The 25,111-nt window shown below is 37.6% G+C and overlaps 2 protein-coding genes across 11 annotated transcripts in view; one reads left to right on the plus strand and one right to left on the minus strand.

Moving 5' to 3' along the window:
- The window catches only part of Misfa (mitochondrial sheath formation associated), a 63,655-nt gene that overhangs the window by 4,668 nt on the left and 33,876 nt on the right, over positions 1–25,111 (minus strand). For 3 of the 6 annotated variants that reach the window (XR_009226138.1, XR_009226139.1, XR_006850346.2), the window contains 3 exons: positions 14,821–15,032; positions 9,782–9,817; positions 644–732 (listed from right to left, as the gene is read on the minus strand). Coding sequence is in view for 1 of the 6 variants with exons in the window: in XM_058577016.1 (XP_058432999.1) it covers positions 644–732; positions 1,145–1,213 (158 nt within the window). In the remaining 5 variants the exon portion in view is untranslated. Of the gene's footprint in view, positions 1–643; positions 733–1,144; positions 9,541–9,781; positions 9,818–14,820; positions 15,033–25,111 lie in introns of those variants that run through there. The other 3 variants (XM_058577016.1, XR_009226140.1, XR_009226141.1) reach the window with 3 other exon arrangements.
- The window catches only part of Uevld (UEV and lactate/malate dehyrogenase domains), a 42,452-nt gene continuing 32,272 nt past the window's right edge, over positions 14,932–25,111 (plus strand). The window contains exons 1-3 of one of the 5 annotated variants that reach the window (XM_046437968.2): positions 14,946–15,063; positions 21,346–21,428; positions 22,491–22,575. In XM_046437968.2, coding sequence (XP_046293924.1) covers positions 22,536–22,575 — 40 coding nt within the window. In that variant the 5' untranslated portion in view covers positions 14,946–15,063; positions 21,346–21,428; positions 22,491–22,535. Of the gene's footprint in view, positions 15,064–19,062; positions 19,178–21,345; positions 21,429–22,490; positions 22,576–25,111 lie in introns of those variants that run through there. The other 4 variants (XM_058577015.1, XM_046437965.2, XM_046437969.2 and 1 more) reach the window with 4 other exon arrangements.

A 25,111-nucleotide genomic window follows, 5' to 3' on the forward strand; every position in this document is an offset into this window, starting at 1 on the left:
TCTAGTTTTATGATCTGCCAAAAAGGTGGTTTAAAATGTTGATACAAGCTAGGCACAGTGGTGCATGCTGGTAATCCCAGCAATTCAGGAGGCTGAGGCAGTAGAACAGCAAGATTGAGGCTAGCCTCAGAAACTTAGTGAGACCCTATCTCAAAAATAAAATAAAAAGGGCATCCCTGGGTTTGATCCTAAGGAAGGAAGGAAGAAGAGGAGAGGGGAGGGGTGAGGAAGGGAAAGAAAGGGAAGGGAGCATGAGGCAAAGAATGAGGAAAGAAGGGAGGAGGGGTGAGTTGGTACAAGATAGTACAGTATTTGTGAGGAGAAAATAAGTAAATGGGAATCATCTTCAAGAGCAATACCTATAGGGCTCGGATGTAGCTCAGTGGCAGAGCACTTGCCTAGTATGTGAAAGGCCTGGATTCTATCTCCAGAATAGCAAAAAATCACAACAAAACGAAAGGATACTTATACCTGAATTTTGGCCTCATAGTATTCCCCAAGTCCTCTTTCCCCACCATACACCTCAAATGATCTCCCCTTCTATGGTTTACTCTATTTTCCAGGAGATCAAACTCTCTCCGAGGAGACTCCAGTGCTAGAGTTCTCTGGAAACCCAGCCCAACAAATCTGACCACCTACTTACAGTGACAGATCTTCCTCCAAAGCCCGGCTCCTCCGTCGTGCCTTGCTCTCACGAATGGGCCACTTCTGTTTCCACTTTAGAGGTGGAGGCTGAGTCAGAAAGAAATTTAAAGATCAAGATGGCTCTACTTGTTGGCCTTGTAGGTAAGTAACTCTGGGTGGTGACTGGAAGCACTGCTGAATGGTCCCCCAAGTCCTCATGGTCCCTATTCCTACCAGCAACTCATGATCTACTTGTCTTAAAATCCAGAAGCTAGGCACTGTCTCCAGCAGACCCCTTATACATTTCAAGAAAGAAGGGGAAACCAAAAAGGACTTAAAAGAAGAGTGTCCCAATGAGATGAGGAGGAGCCTGGGAAACTAACTTTGTTCCCATCACATCCTGATTTCTAATTAGTGGTGAGACCTCAGCTCTCTCCAATTTGGTCAGAAATTCCAGATGGAGGTGTGAGGCAGAGCCAGAGGTGGCTACCAGGGATTTACACATAAAGTCATTACTTACTACAAACTCTGGAAATGTGCCCATGTAACATGCAAGTCCAACAAAAAGCACCCAGCCAAGCACAATCATGATAAAAAGGAAAATAATTTCTAAAATATAATCGCACAGTGAGAGACTATTCACCAAAATCTTGGCAAAGGAGCGTGCTCATGAAACCTTCAGTTGATAGAGATCTTGCATGTCAGTTCCATTCCTTGGCTCCAAAGGATCCGCAACTCCCTAATGGAGAAGTCTAGTAGGGCATTGTGACATCATTAATCACATGGACAAGACTCAAAACACACCAGAGATGCTTCCCCTGACCAGTAGCTAAGCAGCAAACTAATCTCTTTGTATACATTATCTCATAGAAGCACTGTGAGGTAAATATTACTATTAACCCCATTTTGCTAATGAGAAAACTGAGGTGTAGAGAGCCTACGTGACTTGTACTAGGGTATACAGCTGGTGCTTAAGATCCTGCCAAGACTTAGGACACATCGGCTTGTGAGGAAGTGGGGGGGTGTCTTAATATTAGAGACAGAGCTGGAGGTATAGCTCAGCGGTACAACATTTGCCTAGCTGTGCAACCCCTACATTCTAATCCTAGGGATTTGGAAAGGTGTATTGCCTGATCCATGACGCCTGTGAATGAAGCAAAATGAGTTCTACGTATATGATAGATCTATTTTCTGTCACCACAACACCTCCTTCCCATCTTGGAAGGTTTTCTCACCACTATTTGATACATTACTTTGCAGCTTTTTAAAAAATTTGTTCTTTTTAGTTATAGATGATGATATATTTCAACATATTTATATAAACATGGAGTACATCTTATTCTAATTAGGATTCCAGTCTTGTGATTGTACATGATGTGGAGATTCACTGTGGTGTATTTATACGTGTACACAGGAAAGCCAAATTCATTCCTCTGTCTTTCCTCTTCCTGTTCCCACTCCCTTCCCTGCACCCTCATTTGTTTAATCTACTGAACTTCTATTCTTTCCCTCCCTCCTCCCTTGTTGTGGGTTACCATAAACATATCAGAAAGTACATTCAATCTTTGTGGGTTTTTTTTTTAATTATTTCCCTTAGACTAATTGGCTTATTTCCCTTAGTCTCCTCCATCCATTTTCTGGCAAATGTCATAAAGTCATTCTTTTTTATGGCTGAGTAATAATCCATTGTGTGTGTGTATACCACAATTTCTTCATCCATTCATTTGTTGAAGGGCACCTAGGTTGGTTCCACAGCTTGTCTACTGTGAACTGAGCCACTATAAACATTGATGTGGCTGTCACTGTAGTATGTTGATTTTAAGTCTTTTGGTTATATACTGAGGAGTGGGATAACTGGGTCAAAAGTGGGATAACTGGGGGCTGGGGATGTGGCTCAAGCAGTAGCGCACTCGCCTGGCATGAGCGTGGCCCGGGTTCGATCCTCAGCACCACATACAAAGATGTTGTGTCTGCCGATAACTAAAAAATAAATATTAAAATTCTCAAAAAAAAAAAAGTGGGATAACTGGGTCAAAGTTTTCTAAGGAATCTCCATATTGCTTTTCAGAGTGGTTGTACCAATTTGCAGTCCCACTAGCAATATATGAGTGTACCTTTTCCCCACATCCTCGCTGATATTGTTACTTGTATTCTTAATTATTGCCATTTGGACTCAAATGAGAAAAATCTCAATATTTTGATCTGAATTTTCCTAATTACTAGAGATGTTGAAAATTTTCATATATTTGTTGACCATTTGTATATAGACCATTGTATTCCTTTTGAAATGTGTTTAATCCTTTGCCTACTTGTTGATTGGGCTATTTGTGGTTTTTTTTTGTTTTTTTTTTTTTTGAGATTTTTATATATCTAGGAGATGAATTCTCTATCTGAGGTACAGGTGGCAAAGATTTTTTTTCCCAATCTGTAAGCTCTCTCCTCACAATACTGATTGTTTCCTTTGCTGTGAAGCAGCTTTTTAGTTTGATACTATCCCATTTATTGATTCTTGATTTTACTTCTTGTGCTTTAGGAGTCTTGCTGAGCAAGTCAGTTCCTAAGCTGACATGATGGAGTGTTGGGCCTACATTTTCTTCTAGTAGATGCAGGGTTTCTGATCTAATGCCTAAGTCTTGAGTTTTGTGCAGGGTGAGAGACAGGGGTTCAGTTTCATTCTGCTACATATGAATTTCCAATTTTTCCAGCACCATTTGTTGAAGAGGCTGTCTTTTCTCCAATGTAGGTTTATGGTGCCTTTGTCTAGTATGAGATAACTGTATTTATGTGGGTTTGTCTCTGTGTCTTCTATTCTATTCCATTGGTCTTCATGTCTGTTTTGGTACCAATACCATGCTGCTTTAGTTACTATAGTTTAGTAGTATAATTTAAGGTCTGGTATTATTATGCCTCCAGCTTCAATTTTCTCACTAAGGATTGTTTTGGCTATTCTTGGGCTCTTATTTTTCCAAATGAATTAATGATTTCTTTCTCTATTGCTATGAAGAACTGCACTGTGATTTAAATAGGAATTGCATTAAATCTGTATAGCACTTGTGGTAGTAGTATGACCATTTTGATTATACTATTTTGCCTATCTCAGAACATGAGAAGTCTTTCTATCTTTTAAGGTTTTCAATTTCTTTCTTTAGTGTTCTGTAATTTTCATTGTACAGGTCTTTCACCTCTTTTGTTAGACTGATTCCCAGGTATTTTTTTTTTTCTTTTTTTGAGGCTACTGTGAATGGGATGATTTTCTTAATTTCTCTTTCAGCTGATTCATCATTGGTGTATAGGAACACAACTGATTTATGGGTGTCAATTTCATACCCTGCTACTTTGCTGAATTGATTTATGAGTTTTAGAAGTTTTCTGATAAAGTTTATAGGATTCATGTTGTTAACAAATAGGGATAGTTTGAGTTCTTTTTTTTTTTCTACTGTATCCCTTTAATTTCATACTTTTGCCTAATTGCCCTGGCTAGAGTTTCAAGGACTATGTTGATGAACATAGATGTAAAAATTCTTAATAGAATACTGGCAATCGCATATAAAACATTCTAAACATTCTTGGACTGTACCATGTCCAAGCAGGTTTCATTCTAGGAATGCATATGGAAATCAATAAATGTAATCTACCACATCAACAGACTTAAGACAAGAATCAAATGATTACCTGAGTAGATGCATAAAAAGCATTTGACAAAATACAGCATCCATTTGTGTTCAAAATACTAAAAAAACTAGGGATAGTAGGAAAACACCTCAATATTGTAAAAGGTATATACATTAAACTCAAGGCCAACGTTATTCTAAATGGAGAAAAACTGAAAGCATTACCTCTAAAAACTGGAACAAGACAAGGATGCCCTCTTTCACCACTTCTATTCAACATATTGGAGTATAAATTTTCAAAATAGTTTCTGATTATCCTCTGGTATCTGTGGTGATATTTCCCTTTTCTTCACAAATTTTAGAAATTTGAGTTTTTTCTTCTTTCTCTTGATTAGCATGGATAAGGGCTTATCAATTTTGTTTATTTTTTCAAAGAACCAATTTTTTGTTTTGTTGATATTTTTGAATTTTTTGATTTCAATTTTCTTGATTTTGTCTCTGATTTTAATTATTTCCTGTCTTCTACTGCTTTTAGTGTTGATTTGGTCTTTTCCAGGGCCTTGAGATATAATGTTAGGTTATTTATTTGGTGACTTTCATTTTTTTTTTTTATGAATGAGCTCAATGCTATGATCTTTCCTCTGAGAACCACCTTCATAGTGTGCCAGAGATTTTGATGTTTTGTTGCTATTCTCATTTACCTCTAAGTATTTTTTTTATTTCATCCCTGATTTCTTCTGCTATGCATTGATCATTAAGTAACACATTATTTAGTCTCCAGATGTCAGAGTAGCTACTATTTTTTTATTATATCATTGATTTCTAATTTCATTCCATTATAATCTGATAGAATCCAAGGTATTATCTCTATTTTCTTTTGTATTTGCTAGGCATTGTTTTGTGGCCTAAGATGTGGTCTGTTTTAGAAAATGATCTGTGTACTGCTGAGAAGAAAGTGTATTCATTCATTGATGAATGAAATATTCTATATATGTCTGTTAGGTCTATTTTATTAATCGTATTTTTTAGTTCTATATCTTCTTTGGTTAGGTTTTATTTGGACAATCAATCCAGTCATGATGGAGGAGTGTTAAAGTCATTCAGTAGTACTATGTTGTGGTCTATTTGATTCTTGAAATTGAGAAGGGTTTGTTTGATGTACATAAATGCTCCATTGTTTGGGGCATAAAAATTTATGATTGTTATATCTTGTTGATGTATAATCCCCATAGGCAGTATGAAATAACCTTCTTTGGCCTTTCTGATTAACTTTGGCTTGAAGCCCACTTTATCTGATATGAGGATAGAAACCCATGCTTGTTCACGAAATCCAAGGGAATGATATGTTTTTTTCCCCACCTTTTTACCTTTAGTCTCTGCCTATGAGGTGAGTCTCTTGGACACAGCATGTTGATGGGTCTTGTTTTTTAATGCAATTAGCCCATCTATGACTTTTGATTGATGAATTTTGGCCATTTATATTCAATGTTACTATTGAGAAATAATTTTTATTCTCTGCCATTTTATTTCTGGTTTTTAATTTCAATTAATTTCTCCTTTGATTGACTACTCTTCTAGTGTAGTTTCTCCCTTTTCTAGTTTTCAATTTTATTTTTCATTTCTTCTTTATGAAATATTTTATTGAATATGTTTTGTAGTGCAGGCTTTCCAGTTGTGAATTCTTTTTTAACTTTTGTTTATCTTGGAATGTTTTTATTTCATCATCAAATCTGAAGCTTAATTTTGCTGGATATAGTATTCTTAGTTGGCATCCATTTTCTTTGAGGGCCTGGTATATGTAATTCTAAGGCCTCCTACCTTTTAGGGTCTGGATTGAGAAATCAGCTGATATCTGGACTGTTTTCCCTCTGAATGTGACCTGTTGTTTTTCTCTAGCAGTCTTTAAAATTTTATCCTTATTCTGTAGGTTGGGCATTTTTATAATGATGTGCCTTGGTGTAGGTCTGTTGTAATTTTGTATGTTTGGAGTCCTGTAAGCCTCCTGTATTTGATTTTCCATTTCATTCTTAAGGTCTGGGAAATTTTGTGATATTTCTTCATTGGTTTATTTCTAAGCTTTCATCCATTCTGATAAATCTTGATGCTCTTTTTCATGTATTCCAATGTTTCTTGAAATTTCTGTTCATGGTCACTTAACGTCTTTTTTCCATGGTCAACTTTATTTTCCAGATTATATATTTTTTCTTCATTGCCTGAAACTCTATCTTCTAAGTAGTCTAGTCTGCTAGTGATGCTTTCCATTGATTTTTTTAATTAAAATTTTGTTTTCATTGTAGTTAGACACAATTCCTTTATTTTATTTTTATGTGGTGCTAAGGATTGAACCAATACCCTTGCATGTGCTAGGAAAGCACTCTACTGCTGAGCCACAACCCCAGCCCCTCCACTGAGTTTTTAATTTGATTTCCTGATTCCTTCATTTTGAGAATTTCCAATTGATTCTTCTTTAGGATTTCTATCTCCTTATTGAAGAGATCTTTCACTTTTTGGATTTTTCTCTCTGATTTCACTCCTTATTTCATCTTTTACATCACATATCAGTTTAACTATGAACTTTCTAAATTCCTTCTCTGATATTTCCTCCACTGTGATCTCATTGGATTGTTAATGAGGTATTTTTATTTTGGGGGGATGGGTTGTTCCCTTGCTTTTTGAGCTGTTTGTATGTCTACCCATTTATCAATAAGAATCTGATGTGGCAGAGCTTCTACCCTGTGAATTTATAGTGTTCCTGAAGTTTTCTAATACCTTAGGGGAAGACAAATAATAATAACAAGCAATGCAATCAATATTCAGCATTAAACTAAATATTTATTTCCTTTTTTGGCATCTACAATGTTAGCTGGCAATATAAACAGAAATGGTATAGAAGTTATCCATTGTTTTTTGAAATTTTGGTTCAGGGTCACAGATATTATGTTTACAAAAAGGGTTTGCTATTTCAAAAGGTGAAGAGAATGCAGACATGTAGGATGTAATAATTAAGAGAGAGGATGAGACAGAATAGTAGTAAAGAGTAAAAGGAAGAGTGAAAGAACAGTAGAATTTGACTGTTAGGGAAAGAAAAGAAAAGAAGATAATCAAGGGAATTAGGAGAAAAATAATATGAAACAAAACAAAAAATAAAACCAAGGTATACTAATCAAAAACCCTAGTCCTTAAAAAAAGAGTCAAGAAAATAGTTACCTTCAAGAAATGCTAGAAATGAGAAGATTGAGACAAATATATATATGTACAAATGTTCATGGGCTGTTCAGCATACAAAACTTAAAAACCAAAAAGGAAAAAAAAAAGGTTCTTGATGGGATATTTCCTGCTTTTTAAAATACCTGTTAACTTTTGAACATGTTGAATTTTACTGGATTCTGTTGTATTCCTTACAAGAGTGTTGGACTTTGTTCTAAGATCTTCTGAAGCTTGTTTGTAAGCTTTGTTATGGAACGCCAAGAGCAGTCTTACTATAGGATTAATTACCTACACTACTGAGATATGTCTGTTAATTACCTACACTACTGAGATATGTCTGTTCTTCTCTCTGAAGCCTATTATATTAGATCTTCCATTCTGTGGAATTTTCTACAACTCCCAGAACTTAAGGAATTCTAAGAAGTGTTGGCCTACTGCTTTTGGTGATTCTTTTCCAGGCCTAATTGTATTTTATTCCATGTATGTGCAGACAGAACTCAGCCAAAGCCTCTTGAAGGCCCCTGTAAAAATCTCCAGAGTTATTTGTGGAGATCCCTCTTTTCAGAACTCCATCCTGCAAATTTCTGGCACTCTGGCCTCATTTGTATTCTTTATCTTTCTCTTCAACTCAGCAAGACTCTCATTTTGAGTATCCCTCTCTGTACTATAGTCTGAAAACTGCCTCCAGGCTGGGGAAATTGTAGAGCTAGCTTCATTTGTATCTTTCAGAGATCACAGTCTTGTGCTGCTTCAAGTACAAGGTCTGTAAATAATTATTTCATACGTTTTGTGAAATTTTCTATATATTTATGGAGAGAGGCAATTCCTATAGCAGTTGGTCTTTCACAAAAGCCTGATTTATTCTTTTTTAATTCCTGCATAGTATTCTAGTTTATTTCATCTTTTTTCAATGATTTACTCTGTTAAGGATCAGCCAGGAGATAGGACAGTAATCTGAAAAGAAAATGTTTAATAAAGCACACAGTAATTTGAACAGGGATGTTTAATAAAAATAAATATTAACTAGGAGTAAGAGATTAACTATGGAAGGGATAGAAAGCAGTACTTATTACAAGAACAGCATAGAGAGAGCAGCCATTATCTCTAGTGTACAGTACCCATCTAAGAAATAAATTTGGAAAAGTCCCCTCCCTTCTGGAGCTGGGACCTAAAATTTGAGAAGTCATAGTGGCCATGACCAATGAAATGGTAGAGAGGTCCAATGAGCTGCTGCAAGCCAAATCTAGGAAGGAGGGAACTACTCACTCTTTGAGGTGATGGTAGAATTTTCAGGAAGCCTCCAGAGTGGGTTCTGTCAGAATTACTGAGCATCATTGAGAAACTGGGGATGTGGCAGTAGAATGTACCAGGAAGCTGCCCTGGGGTGAGCTCGTGGAACTCACTGGCAAACTGTTTCAGGGATGTGGAAGCTGTTCACAGAGGGCCATGACACTCATTGGGGATGAGAACCACTAGATGTACCCATAAATGCCACTGTCAGCCACATAGTTGAACTAAGAAGAAAACAAGCATGCTAGATCTAGGAAGAGAAAGCCCTGTGTCCTTCAGCATCTTCCCTAGAGCCCTCATGTCCACTTATCAAAACAGAATTGCTTATAGGGTCCAGCTCTATTATGGCAGAACAAGAAGCAAACGGTGGATTTGGATCAAAAGGTAATACATTAATAACTAATATCATATGCATTTCCATTTTTCCAATTTTTGCTATGATTATTAAAAGCAAAATTTCTTAGTTGAATTTCTCTTAACATTTTCATTTTTTTTCCTTAGCAAAGAAGCAACACAGTAATAAAGAGTATGGCCAATTCAGACAAAGCATGGAGAGGCTGCATAAAACCTTACAAAAAGAAACAGATTAAGAAAAGCAAGAAAGATTGCAGTATGTCATTTCACAAAGTATAAAAACAAAGCCACAGAGGTTGTAATAAAGGATATTTTTGAAAGGATAGCCTGAGGTGAAGAATATGCTAGTCAGGGGCTGGAGATGTGGCTCAAGCGGTAGCGCGCTCGCCTGGCATGCGTGCGGCCCAGGTTTGATCCTCAGCACCACATACAAAGATGTTGTGTCCGCCAAGAACTAAAAAATAAATAAATATTAAAAAAAAAAAAAAAAAAAGAATATGCTAGTCAATGAAAGAATAACAAGCTCCAAACACCTAAGAAGCATAATATGATATGGATACACCTGTGATATTTGCAGTAACAAGGTCTCATCCCCTATAGATATGTCTTCACAAGGCCAATAATTATGCAAGTAACTGAGACCAAAAGAATAGTATCAAGGGACTGTGGCCATGGCTCAGCAGTAGCACACTTACCTGGCATGTGTGAGGTACTGGGTTCAACTCTCAGCACTGCATATAAATAAATAAAATAAAAGATCTATCAACAACTAAAAAAAAATTTTTTAAAAAGCATAGTATCAAGAAACAAATTCTAATTTTAAACAAGCCATTCTTGTGATTTTTCTAAATCTTCAAAGAAAGACAGAGAATGTCAAAAAACTTTCCCATTTTTTAGTTTGAGGATTTATTTTCTTTTAACATAATTAACACTTTTATACATATATCCTGGTTATTTTTATTTCCATAAGACAGATTCCCCAAAGTGGGGTTATGGAGTTAAAGGTACTTCAGACTACTATGCCAAAAAATTATGAACCAATTAGACTCCCCTCCAACTACACTTGAATTTCTTAAAGCTGGGTCTAGTGGCCTTCTGTGAAATCATGAATATTTCAGAAATTAGACACAAAATTAATGGTATACATAAGCATAAACAATTTTAGGGCAAGTCTATATTTTCTAACAGATTTCTTTTTTTTTTTTTTAATAGTTCTCCCCAAATGTCTGGAGGTACTTTGGACTTTTTTTTTTTTTTTTTTTTTTTAAGAGAGAGCGAGAGAGAGAGAGAGAATTTTTTAATATTTATTTTTTAGTTTTCAGCGGACACAACATCTTTGTTTATATGGGTGCTGAGGATTGAACCCGGGCTGCACGCATGCCAGGCGAGCGCACTACAGCTTGAGCCACATCCCCAGCCCTCCAACAGATTTCTTAAAAGTGTGAAGCCCAGACAAGGCTGAGAACTAATACATATAGGGCTGGGGTTGTGGCTCAGTGGTAGAACACTCGCCTAGCACGTGTGAGGCCATGGGTTCAATCTTCAGCACCACATAAAAATAAATAAATAAAGTTATTGTGTCCAACTACAACTAAAAAATAAATATAAAAAAGAACTAATACAATATACATTTATTTCCCTACGCTTTCTTTCATTCAGCAAACTTTCTATTGAAGTTCTCTTTATATCTGCTTACTAAATATTAGTAGAATTAATAAATGCATATATTCAAACATATAAGGCACTGGGAACATAGAGATGAATGAAATGTGACTTCTATTCTACAGGGCCTCACAGTCTTTGTGGATAGAAAGAAAGTGAAAGAAAGTGGAAATGAAGGTAGACAGGTACTCTAGTACAATCAAATATTCTAGCAGGCACTAAGGCATGAGGCAAGGAAGAATAAAATGTAATTGGGGAAGACTGAATGTTTCAGCCTGCTGAGATCTAATAGCACCCGTTTCAGGAGAGAGGGTGGCCAATCTAGAAGTCAGAGGGTGGCTTCAAAAAGCATAAATTTGTATTATATACCTTCTTTTTGTAACTAAATGTCAACAGGCACACAGTTCAGACTTCCTAAATTATTATTTACAGTGGTAAGGACTGAACCCACCCAGGGCCTCGTGTACGGTAGACAGGTACTATACTCTAAATTATTACCAATCACAATCTCATCACAGTTTCACACAATAAAAGGCGGTATAATACATAGATTAGGAATATGTTTTTTGACATTACATACAATAATTTAACCTGAGTCTTTGGCTTCCCTGTCTGTAAAATGAAGCTTATTACACTACATATATTCTATTTTAAGATGCACACTTTTTCATACTCAAGCTCTTTTGAAATAAATATACCTATTAAAGTCAGTACTCATATTTAATTTTGTAGTTTTTTTTCTTCCACCCCAAAGCTATCATATTAATACACCTTTTACTTAAAAGGATGGATCTCAGAGCCTGGGCATGGTGGCACACACCTGTAATCCCAGCAGCTAGGGAGGCTGAGGCAGGAGGATCATGAGATCAAAGCTAGCCTCAGCAACTTAGCAAGGCCCTAAGCAACTCAGTGAGACCCTGTCTCTAAATAAAATATAAAAAAGGCTTGGGATAAAAAAAAAACAAAGGCAGAATGATGTCTTTGATATGAGGATGCAGATGCATAATGGCGACTGGGGTGTGGGAGCATGGGAGGAATAGAGGAACTTTAGATAGGACAAAGGGGAGAGAGGGGAAAGGAGGGGGTAAGGAGGTGGAATGAATTAGACATCATTACCCTATGTACATGTAAAAGACACATATGGTGTGAAAATACTTTATGTACAAACCAGTGTCTTGAAAAATTGTGTTCTGTATGTGTAATATGAAATGAATTGCATTCAGCCATCATGTATAACAAATCAGAATTTTAACAAAAAGGGCTGGGGATATGGCTCGGTGCTTAAACATCCCTGGTGCCTTTGGGGAAAAAAAAATGGATCTCAGAAACAAGAAAACAGGTAATATAACACTAATTTCATCATTAGTAAAACTGATGTACTAATTCTTTCCAGGTCATAAGTTTTTATAAAGATTAACTAAGATAAAACCCATTAAACTCTTGTACCTTCCACAAAGGAAATCACACATACACACAAACAGTATTCATAGTGACTATATTAGAAGAGAACTGGTGTTTTGGATGGAAGGCCACTTCCATAAAAGGCTGTTTTATAAAAGATGAAAGAAACTTGTTCAGGTCTTGCTGCTAACCTTTTCCTTGATTAATAGATTTCTGACAGGATTCGTTAAACTGTGGAGCCCCTGGAAGTCCTACTATTTCTAAGGTGTATCTGATCTGGCTGAGTGCACTTTTATACAATCAGAAGGGCTGGGGATGTAGCTCAGTGGTCAAGTGCTTGCCTAGCATGTGCAAGGCACTGAGGTCTGATCCCCAGCACAACACATACAGAAAACAAAAACTTAATTAAGTCAAATCATTGTGTTCAAAACCTTCCAGTGGCTTTTCTTTCTGTCAAAATGAAAGCCCGAGAAAGAAAAAAAAAAAAACAAAACCCTAACATCAGGGAGCTGGTCTGACAATAGGTAGACCTCAGTATTGCTAGAAGCTGGCCTGGCATTCATAGAGAGGTCAGGTTGTTCTTTCGTCTTCTTTTTTTGGTACTGGGGATTTAACCCAGAGGCACTTAAAAAATAAGTCACATTTCCAACCGTTTTTTAATTTTTAATTTTGAAACACGGTCCTACTAAGTTGCTTAGGGCCTTGCTACTTTGCTGAACTTGGCTTTGAACTTGTGATCCTCCTACCTCAGCCTCCCGCGCCACTGGGATTACAAGCATGTACCACTGCACCCAGCTGCCAGGTTATTCTTCTGTTGCACATAAACCATTTCACAGAACACCAACCCAAACATAGTCACTCAGATCATGAGAAAGTGAGACACAGCAGGGCCACTTAATTTTGTTTGAACAAAGACAAGAACAAGGTCACTGTGTAATCTATGTAATACCAAACATTCTCCTCTCTCTAATAAAATTGACTGATGTTTCTTTATCAATTGTGGCTTTATCCTCACCCTATTTTGTTCATCTTACAGATAATATTTATTGAGATATTCCAGTCACAGAAATGTCCCTGCTTTCTGACAGGATACAATCCAGAGTGAAGATTTGTTTCCTTAAAACCTTCCCCAAGTTACCCAGATCCTGTAATAGTTTCTTTCTAACACTCTTACTGAGCTGTCCCAATGGTTCCCCACAATACTTTTCCCCTCATTTCAAGGAGTAATAAATCCACTTTGTTTAAACACAGGTGTGTTCCTGATGGTCTCTGGCTGGAGGGAAAAACCACAGTCCTGAAAATTGTCTACAAAGCCCCACAGTGGCTCTTTGATATGACCTCAGAATCGCCTGGAAATCTGTTTAAACAGATAGCTGGGGATCCCCAGAGTTTCTGATTAAATAAATCAGGAGTGGAAGTGGGGTCTTAGAAATGACTTCACCATTAATTTCTAAGAATATACACTGAAATATACAATGCATGCATATTTCAAAACAAAATGTTGTATACAATAAATATATATAATGTTTGTGTCTATTGATAAAATTGATTTTTTTAAAAAAGAACTGCATTTCTAACACATTCCAGGTGATACAGAGGTTGTTACCTGAGACCACATAAGAATCGCTTATGTAAACCATCTCTCCTTCCTGCTTTTTTTCTCTGACTTCCATCTCTGCTTGCTCACTTCTTACTTCATTTTATTCCAGCCATTTGGGCCTCCTTGTTGTTTTGAGCCTCCCCAAACACATTCCTGTCATGGGACTTTGCTGTGGTTGCCCTCTAATTGAACACTCATCTCCTCACCTCTCAATGAGATATACCCTGGTCTTCTTTATCCTATCATTTAAAATTTTTATTCTTCACCACACCTTTGTGTCAATGCACCTGTGTCAATTTCATTGGCATACTCACAGAACTGAAAAGTTGGCACTAAATGGGTTAAGAAATGCTCCTTCCAGCTTTTCACTGTCTTCTCCTTATTGAGTCACAACATCCCTACTTTTGGCTCTTCCTATAAATACAATCACCCTCCTGACTAACAAACCTCTTGATAACTACAATAGCCAGCTACTACAATTTTTTAGCCCCAGCGCCTCAAGTCAGGGGTTCAGGGCAGATAAGTAGCCTCACAAGTCAAGGAGACTGAATAACACCAGAAAATTATAGTATTCTCCATCTATTCTTCACCTTCCTCTTCCAGACGACTGTATCCACTCATCTCCTCCCTCTCTAGTTTTCAAACTTTTGCCCTCCCTCCAACAGGGTTTTTTCTCTCTCAACCACTAACAGTTTTGGCAAAAGTCCTAAAAAAAAAAAAAAAAAAAAAAGGAACTACTTCAAACTCTTTCCCTCATGCTGCATTACCTTCACTCTTATCTGTTACCTGACAAGACTCCTCCTGTTTTCCCTTTCTACTCTTTGAAATTTAGCTTTTAAATTTCCACTACCTCTTCCTCCTCATATCCTACTACAATTTTTGGTCTTGATTTTTTTCTGGTACTCGGTTGAATTAAACACATTTCTACAAAATCGCGTGTTGCTTCTATGTCTTTTGCTACCTCTACACAAGTCCTTCCTACTCCTCTTTTCAGAACTGTCTGGGTTTCCTTCCAGCAAGCTGCGGGAGGTTCGCTTTCAGCCCACGCGGTTCTAGCCGCCCTTTCCTTACCTGACTGCTCCGCGCTTCAGCCTCTGGGCGGAGTCCCAGCTGAGCCTGCGGCGTTGAATGCGGCTGGAATTTCGTCTGGGAAGGGGCGGGCCCTTAGACTGCTAGGCAAGGTTGGACCTCCGCGGCTTCCGTCGTGGAGAGGTTGCGGAAGAAGGTACTGGGGCTGGGGTCCTGGAACCGTGCTCCGGGATCTGGCTAGAGATGGAGTTCGACTGCGAGAATGTGAGACGGCTGCTAGGCAAGGTGTGGGCAGCCTGCTGGGCTGAGTCTGGGACTCGGGGATCGGGAGGGAGGGTGTCACCGCCCCTGACCGGGCTGCCGCGCCTCGCGTTACTCGGTTTGGAGCTGAGACCCACTGGTCTGAAGCCGGCTGTGAGCAGCGACCCCTGGGAGGCCACGGGATCTGAGGCCACCTTGCCCCACCAAGGCCTGGGCTTTCGCTCTACTCACTGCTCCCCAGTTTCTACCCGCAAGAGTGCTTCTCAGCTACGGTCTTTGCTGGCCTCAAACAGCCCCAGCACACACTGTCCCTGTGATCACGCCTTTTTGCTGAAATGGCCTGCTCTTTTTCCTCATCCTTTTTTAAGACTCAGGCACTGCTGGAAGTCTGACTCACTTCTTCCTCTCATCTGCTTTCAAAAACATGTTACCACTTTGTGGAGTAATTATTTACATTTTTTTCTACTGTTGTGAGCTCTTTTGAAGGCAGGCACTGCGCTTTTTTTATGCCCTTCACCTAGCGCTATGCCTGACAGCAGCATAGATGCTGAATAGCTGAATGATAGACCTGAGTAGATACAAGTATGAAGACAGAGCCCAGGAAAGATCCTTTTAATGTTGAAAGGTTGAGGATGGGAGGAGTGATCCAGAAATCTGGTGCCTGACTAGTGTGTTTACAGTGAGAAGATTAAAGGCACCACTGACCTCTTAGACCCCACCAGTTAGCAGTCTGAGAAAATTCTCATTTTCAGGAGTGTCCTCCTTAAGTGATTCTTAATATTTCCCTGTGCAGAAGTCATACACATGAGCTATTTTGTTGAACCTGCCTGACTTCTCTTTTGCGGGGGCATTTTGCACACCTCTGGGAGGTTTTGAAGCCCCAAGACTGAAATTATTTATGTAATTAATTTGAATGAGTTTATTTATTGTGAAAGATGTAAATCTTTTAGGAAGAGAAGTATCATCATTCTTAAAATTACTACCCTTTCTGTCCCCTCTTTGGAGAATGTTAAATTAAAAGAACCAGTCTACCAAGTTATTCTGTTGTTTGGTTGGTTCCCTTCCTCCCCCATACTGGAGGATTGAACCCAAGGTGCTTTAAGCCGAGCTACTTCCCTAGCCCCTTTTTGTTTATTTATTCTTTGGGGGTATTGGGAATTGAACCCAGGGGATTTTGACCATTGGGCCACATCCCCAGTCCTTTTTACTTTTTATTTTTGAGACAGGGTCTTTCTAAGTTGTTTTAGGACCTTGCCAAGTCGCTGAGGTTGGCCTCAAAACTTACCATCAGGCTCCTGCTTCAGCCTCTCAGGTTGCAGGAATTACAGGCGAGCCACCACAGCTGGCTTCTTTTTACTTTTTATTTTAAGACAGAGTCTGGCTAAGTTGCCCTGGTTGACCTCTAACTTGGGATCCTCCTGCCTAGGCCTCCGCAGTAGCTGGAATTATAAGGGTGCAACACCATGCCTGGTACTACCAAGTGTTAATGTGGGGAGGATGATCAATGTCCTCTATGGGAAGAATTGTTTAAAAAAAAGCTTTGGTTGAACTGGAACAAAGGAAAATGGAGACAAAGATTTTCTTAAGGGTGGAAGTAAAATAGAGGAATTTATATTATTATTAGACTCAGTTCCTCAAGAAGGCCTTTCTGTAATTTGGATATGCTTTATGTTGACTGATAATTTCCTGCCTCTACTTACTATTTGCATTCATATTTTTTTAATATCTCATTTTTACATGTTAATTATGAGATCCTCATGCATACTATTGAAGAAGCTGATAGGCAGTTAAGTTATATCTTTTTTTTTTTTTTCCCTTGATACTGGGGATTGAACTCAGGGGCACTCAACCACTGAGCCACATCCCCAGCCCAATTGTGTATTTTCTTTAGAGACAGGGTCTCACTGAGTTGCTTAGCTCTTCGCTTTTGCTTAGGCTAGCTTCAAACTTGCAATCCTGCCTCAGCCTCCTGAGCCACTGGTATTCAGGCACGTGCCACCATGCCTGGCCAAGTATATCTTTTTTAAATTAAAAAAAATTCTTTTTAGTTATATACAATACCAGAGGACACCCTGACATAATCACAAAAGCATGTAATACAACCCACTCCAATTCAGTCCCCAGCACTGCCTTCCCCTGTCTTCCCTCCACTCCAGAAATCTCTCTTTAAACTATTTACGGTTTACTTTTTTTTTTTTTTTATATTAGTGTCCTGTGGATATACCCAATGCTGGGACCCACTGTGCCACATCCATGCATGCACATATAAAAGTTCAGTCAGATTCATTCCACTGTTCTTCCCTTTTCCTTTTCACATTCCACTGTTCTTCCCTTTTCTTCTTTCAATCCCCTTCATCTATTCTAATGATATTTCCTCATTTTGATGAAATTCCTTCTCCCTTTTTCTTTTTTCTCTTTTCCTTTTCTTTTTTAATCTCTCTCTGATCCCTTATTTTGAATTCCCTTCTGCATATCAGAGAAAACATTCAACCTTGGACTTTTTTTTTTTTTTTTGAGAGAGAATTTTAATATTTATTTTTTAGTTTTCAGCGGACACAACATCTTTGTTTGTATGTGGTGCTGAGGATTGAACCCCGGGCCGCACGCATGCCAGGCGAGCGCGCTACCGCTTGAGCCACATACCCAGCCCTTTGGACTTTTTTTAATTGCTATAAACATTGATGTGGCTGCAACACTGCAGTATGCTGATTTAAATCTTTGGGATATATACTAAGGAGTGGGATAGCTGGTTCATATTGCTGGTTCCATTACTAGTTTTCTAAAGAATCTCCATAATGCTTCCAGAGTGGTTGCACTAATTTGCTCTCCCATCAACAGTGTATGAGTATACCTTTTTCCCCACATCCTCACCAACATTGTTATTTGTATTTTTTTTTTCACTTTTTTATTTGTTCTTTTTTTTTTTTTTTTTTTGAGTATATTTGTTTGGGTTTATTTTTATTTGTTCTTTTTAGATATACATGACAGTAGAGTGCATTTTGACATACATGCATGGAATATAACTTATTCTAATTAGGATCTCATTCTTGTGATTGTACATGATATGAAGTTTCACTGGTCACGTATATTCATACATGAACATAGGAAAGTTATGTCTGATTCATTATACTGTCTTTCCTACTCTCCTCCTTACTTCCTTCCCTTCATTCCCCTTTGTCTAATCCAATGAACTTCTGTTCTCTACCCTCACCATATTGTGTGTTAGCATCCACATATCTGAGAGGACATTTGTCTTGGTTTTTAGGGATTGGCTTATTTTACTTAGCATGATAGTCTCTTAGATCCATCCATTTACTGGCAAATGCCATAGTTCCATTCTTCTTTATGACTGAGTAATATTCCATTGTGTATATGTTCCACATTTTCTTTATCCATTCATTTGCTGAAAGGCACCTAGGTTTGTTCCATAGCTTGGCTCTTGTGAATTGATGTGGCTGCATCATTGTAGTATGCTGATTTTAAGTCCTTTGGGTATATACTGAGGAGTGGGCTAACTGGGGCAAATAGTGGTTCCATTCCAGGTTTTTAGAGGAATCTCCATACTGCTTTCCCGTGCACCAGTTTGCAGTCCCACCAGCAATGTATGAGTGCACCTTTTTCCTTACATCCTCGCCAACATTTATTATTCTTGATAACAGCAATTCTGACTTGAGTGAGATAGTTTTGAGTTAAATTTCCTAATTGCTAGAGATGTTGAACATTTTTTCATATTTTGTTGACCATTTGTATTTCTCCTTTTGAGAAGTATTTGTTTAGTTATTTATTTATTTTTGTGTGTTACCTTTTTAGTTTGTTGCATATTTTGAATGTTAATGTCCTATCTGAGGAGTAGGTGGCTGTTGTATATTTTGAATGTTAATGTCCTATCTGAGGAGTAGGCGGCAAAAATCTTCTACCATTCTCTAGGCTCTCTTTTCATGCTTTTGTTACCTTTGCTGTTCAGAAGCTTTTCAATATGACACAATCCCACTTATTGATTTTTAATTTTATTTCTTGCACTTTAGGAGTCTTGTTAAGGAAGTCAGTTCCTGTGCCAACATACTGGAGTGTTGGGCCTACATCTTTAGCAGCTGCAGGGTTTCTGGTCTAATTTTGGGTTTCATCCCAGGGATACAAGGTTGGTTCAACATATGGTAATCAGTAAATGTAATTCACCACATAAACATATCAACCTCAAGAATCACATAATTACCTAAGTAGATGCAGAAAAAGCATTCGACAAAGTACAGAATCCATTCGTGTTTAAAACACTAGAGAAATGAGGCATAGAAAGAACTTACTTCAACATTGTAAAGACTATAAATGATAAACCTAAGGCCAACCTCATACTGAATGGAGAAAAACTGAAAGTATTTCCTCTAAAAATAGAAGCAAGAAAAGAATACCCACTTTCGCCACTGCTATTCAAGATAGTCCTTGAAACTCAGGCAGAGAAGGAAATGAAAAGGATACAAATAGGAAAAAAAGAGTTCAAATTTTCTCTGTTTGCTGACAACATGATCCTATATTTAGAAGATCCAAAAAACTCCACCAAAAGAATTCTAGAGCTCATAAATGAATTCAGCAAAGTAACAGGATACAAGGTCAACACTCATAAATCAGTCGCATTTCTGTACTCCAATGAGGAATCTGCAGAAAAAGAAATTAGGAAAATAATCCCCCCTTCACAAAAACCTAAAAAAAAAAACCTCTTGGGAATCAATCTAACACAAGAGTGAAGGATCTCCACAGTGAAAACTATAGAATATAAAGAAAGAAACTGAAGAGGACCTTAAAAGATAGGAAGCCTTCCCATGTTGTTAGGTAAAATTAATATTGTTAAAATGGCTACCAAAAGTACTACACTGATTCAACACAGTCCCCATCAAAATTCCAATGACATTCTTCACAGAACTAGAAAAGGAAGTTCTGAAATTCATTTGGAAAAATGAAAGAACCCAGTATAGCCAGAGCAATCCTTAGCAAAAAGAGTGAAGCAGGAGGCGTCACAATACTGGACCTCAAATTATACTTCAGAGCTATAGTAACAAAAATAGCATGATATTGGCACCATAACAGGCATGAAGATCAATAGAATAGAAGACATAAAGATACACCCACATATATACAGTTTTCTTGATACTAGACAAAAGCACCATAAACATACAGTGGAGAAAAGATAGTCTTTTTAACAACCAGTGCTGGGAAAACTGGAAATCAATATGTAGAAGAATGAAATTTAACTCCTATCTCTCACCCTGCACAAAAGTCAACTCAAAGTGCATCAAAGACTTAGACATTAGACCCAAAACCCTGTAACTTCTAGAAATCTTTTTTACTAATGAAAAATTTAAGGCTCAGAGAAGAAACAAGATCCATTAACAGTCATTCCCCACTTTCTCTCAATCTCCCCCAATCCTAAACATACACTAATCTATTTTCAGTTTCTATGGATTTGACTAATCTGAATATTTCATATACATAGGTCATATGATGTTTGATTTTTTGCACTGGATTTCCTTCGCTTAGCATAATGTTTTCAAGGTTCATCCATGTATCAGTACTTTGTTCCTTTAATGACTGAGCATTCCACTTTATGAATTTATCCACATTTTATTGGATAAATCCATCAGTTGATGGGCATTTGGATTGTTTTTGCTATTATGAATGAAGCTGGTATGATCAATTATATTCCATTATTTATGTGGATATGGTTACATTTTTCTTGGGTACATACCTAGGAGTGGAATTTCTGGATCATTTGATAACTCAATATTTAATATTTTGAAGAGCAGTTCTCACTGCTTTTCTAAAGTAGCAACACCATTTTATCACTAGCAGAGGTGTATTTGTATGGAAGTTCTGATTTCTCCATATCTTCTCCAATGCTTGTTACTGTCTCATTTGGATTATAGCCTATCTTGATAAGAGCATGAATCCTTCAGCTTTCTTGTTCTTTTTCAAGACTGATTTGACCATTCTGAGCCCCTTAAATTTCCATATGCATTTTAGAATCAGTTTGCAAATTTTTATTTTAAAAAGCTAGCTTACATTTTGATAGGGATTGTGTTGAATCTGTTGGAGAATATTGCCATTTTAATAATAATCTAATCCACAAACATGGGATGTCTTTCTATTTATATAGGTCTATTTTATTTCTTTCAACAAGGTTTTCTGTTTCAATTTTGTACCATGTTGAATTTATTTCTAAGTATTTTATTTACAGAATATTAATATATCCTCTCTTTTTTTATTTCACTTAATCCTTTCACAAGTCTCAGGAGTGGGTATTATTTCTCTTTGCAGAATAAGTTCAAAGAAATGAAATGATTTTGCCCACAAGGTAACCAAGATAGTATTTCTGGGAGGACTTCTTCATAAATGAGGAGGTAGTTCACTTAACATAACAGTAAATGCTTGCATGCTTTTGTTTTCCCTTTGTTTTTGTTTTGTTTTCTTTCATATTTGATATTAGAGATTGAACATTTGGGTGCTTTACCACTAAGCTAGATCTCCATTTCTTTTTGAGACAGGGCCCCTTTTAAGTCAGACTGGCCATGAATTTGCGGCACTCCTGCCTTCGCCTCCTAAATTGCTGGGATTACAAACATGTGATATCATGCTGGCTTGTTTTCCCTTGAAACCCAGGATGCAGGTCAAGAAGTATGGGATGCGAAATCATGTCTCAAGTGAATGAAGTATTCAGAAAAGAGAAGTGGATCTTGCAGTACAGGAGAATGAACCCAGGAGCACTTTACCTCTGAGCTGTATCTCTAGCCCTTTTTATTTTGAAACAGGGTCTTTCTAAATCACCCAGGCTAGCCTGGGGTTTCTAATCCTCCTCCCTTACACTCCTGAGTTGCTGGGATTATAGGCATGTGATATTCTGCCTGGCTGACAACTGGATCTTGAATAGTGGTGATAGGTAATTCTTTCTGCGCTATCTCTTTTAGACTTCAGAAGATATTTGGAAGCAGTTTGATTTAGCAGTTAAAGGCCCAAGTCCCGGCTTTGAGCTCTGGCTTCAATATTTTACTTGCTATCTGACTCAGCAAATTACTTTACTTCTCTAGATTTCCCTTTCTTCTATAAAATAGAGCAGTTGTGCTGGGTGCATTGTCCAGTGATTTGGGAGGCTGCTGCAAGAGAATCCCTAGACACCAGCCTTGGCAATTTACCAAGACCCTGTCTCAAAACAAAAAATAAAAAGGGCTGGGATGTAGCTTAGTGGTAAAGTGCCCCTGGGTTTAATCCACAGTACTGCAAAAGAAAAGGCAGGGAAAAAGAGCATTTGTAAGCCCAACTACTTCTTAGGGTCATGACTGGATCAGCATTCATGTTTATAATGTTCTAGGGCCTAGCATGTAGTAAATGTTCAGTTAAGTGTTAGTTATAATTGTTTTCTTACTCATAGATTAATTTTTATTACATGCTCATTTTTTTCTTCTCAGTACAAGTTCAGGGATCTAACTGTGGAAGAACTAAAGAATGTAAATATGTTTTTCCCACATTTCAAATATTCCATGGATACCTACGGTAAGAATAATATTCTCTAATTTTTGCTGCCTTCTTTGAACTATTAATTTCTTGATCCTAAAGAACAGTAAAAATCATAATTTTTAATTTCTTTTTCTGATTTTTAACCACTTGTGATTTGAGGTCTGAGGAAATTTAAGTTAATTCAATACAGTGTGTTTTGTATTAGTTTTCCGCCCCCCAAAATTGGGGATTGGATCCAGGAGCACTTTACCACTGAGCCATATCCCCAGCCCTTTGAGATAGGGTCTTGTTAAGCTGTCAAGGTTGGCCTCCAATTTGGGATCCTTCTGCCAAAACCAGCCTCTGGATTGCTGGGATTACAGAATTGCCCATAGGCCTAGCTTTGAGGTTTTTTTGGGGGTGAGGTGGAGGTATGGTTGGTACTGTGGATTGAACCCAGGGGTACTTTACCATTGAGCTACATCCCCAACCCTTTTTATTTTTCAGTTTGAGAAGAGATCTCCCTAAGTTGCTTAGAGTCTTGCTAAAATAAATTACTTAGGGCCTCGATAAGTTGCTGAGGCTGGCCATGAACTTTTGATTCTTCTACCTCAGCCTCCCAAGTCACTGGGATTACAGCTGTGCACTACTGCACCTGTGTGTTATATTTTTATTGCTACTATAACAAATTAAAACTTACTGGTTTTAAAAAAACACGAGTTTACTGTATTACGGTTTGTAGGCTAGAAGTCCATTAAATTTTTCTGTAGCTTATAAGTTTAACTGAGTTCCAATAAATGAGTCATCAGGTCTTTTTCCTTCGTGAACAATGTGGGTGGGGGCTACTTTTTCTTTCCCTTTTTCAGTTTCTAGAGGTAACCCAAATTCCCTGACTCTTGGTCTCCTTTCTCCATCTTCAAAGCCAGCAATGTTGCAAAGCCAGCATTCTTCCGTAGGCAAATCTCCCTCTAACTGCAGCTGGTAGAGGTTCTCTGTTTTTAAGGACCAATGTGATTAGATTAGACCTACCCCAATACAGGATAATTGAACCTTCTCAGAGTCCCTATTTTAATCACATTTAATAATTTGAAGAATGAATATTCACACATTTCCTCTAATGCATTTCTAGATTATTCTGTGTCCTTGAGTAATAATCCCTGTTCCATTCCTCTTTCCATTTTAGTTTTTCATGGATTGATGCCTTCACCCATTGTTACTTTCACTTATATAGTTCAGGGTTACATTTGTACTTACATACTGTCTTGTCCTTGAGTTTTCTGACAGCCTGTGTTATAGTCTAAATGTTTGTAACCCCCCCCCCATTCATATGTTAAGTTCTGATCACCAGGTGATAGCATTAGGAGGTGGGGCCTTTGGTAGGCTCTTTGCAAAAGTCCTCATAAATAGGATTAGTGCCCTTATTAAAAGCAGCCTGAGAAAGACTCTTGCCCTTCCACTATATATGGGCACAGTAAAAAGACTGCTGTCTGTGAATCAAGAAGCAGGCTTTCCCCAGAAACCAAATCTGCCAGCACCTTGATTTTGGATTTCCCAACCTCTAGAATTGTGAGAAATAAATTTTGTTCTTTAGAAGCTTCCCAGTTTATAGTAGTTTGGTATAGCAGTCAAAACAGACTAAGACAGCCTGGTTTTCTCTTTCCCTTTTCTTTTCTTTTTTTATTAGTTGCTCAAAACATTACAATGATCTTGACATATCATACATTTGATTCAAGTGGAGTATGAATTCTTTTTTTTCCACGTGTACAGATTGCAGTATCACATTGGTTTTATAGCCACGTTTATACATACAGCCATATTAGTGTCTATTGTATTCTGCTACTCTTCCTATTCCCCTCTTTCCCTTTTCTTATAAGTCATCAAAATCTATCTAGAATTTTTTCTTCCTCTATGGAAATAGTACAGTTACTATTGAGATGTTAAAAGGATTGCTTTCCAGTACAGTTTGATTGTTTGAAACCCTAGAGAGTGGTCTTGGTATTTAGTCCTGAGATTAGGACATTGATTCTTCACATGTGTCCCAGTTATTGATGGGAAAGTTGAAATTTCAGGGACGTAAATATTGAAAAAAGGTTGAGAATAATGGATTTAAAGAAACTAAGAGAGATAATTATTGATTTTTCTAAAAGGTTGCTTTGAAAAGTAAAGCTAACATTGATTATAAAAGTGATTATAACTGATTTGTTACATGTGACAATTATTTAATTTATTACTTTAAATAATAAAATTCAATGTTTGTTTTTGGCACTGGGGATTAAACCCAGGGACATTTTACCACTGAGCTACATCCCCAGTCCTTTTTTATTTTGAGACAGGCTTTCACTAAGTTGTTTAGGGGCTAAGTTGCTGAGGCTGCCTTGAAGTTGCAATCTTCCTCAGCCCCCTGAGTTGTGGGACTACAGGTATGCACCACTGTGCCCATCCATCCCTACATTTTATAATACTTTGATTCTTATTAAGGGTTTTCACATCTTACATGAGCCTTATGACAGCTTCATGATGCAGATATCTTTATTTTATAGATGATAAAACTGAAGATCAGAGAGATTAAAGTAGCTAAAAGTCACACAGGCCT

The sequence above is a fragment of the Marmota monax genome, unplaced genomic scaffold (genome assembly GCF_021218885.2).
Source record: "Marmota monax isolate L192 unplaced genomic scaffold, Marmota_monax_Labrador192_F-V1.1 WCK01_AAM20220418_F8-fsc00061, whole genome shotgun sequence".
Lineage (NCBI taxonomy): Eukaryota > Metazoa > Chordata > Mammalia > Rodentia > Sciuridae > Marmota > Marmota monax.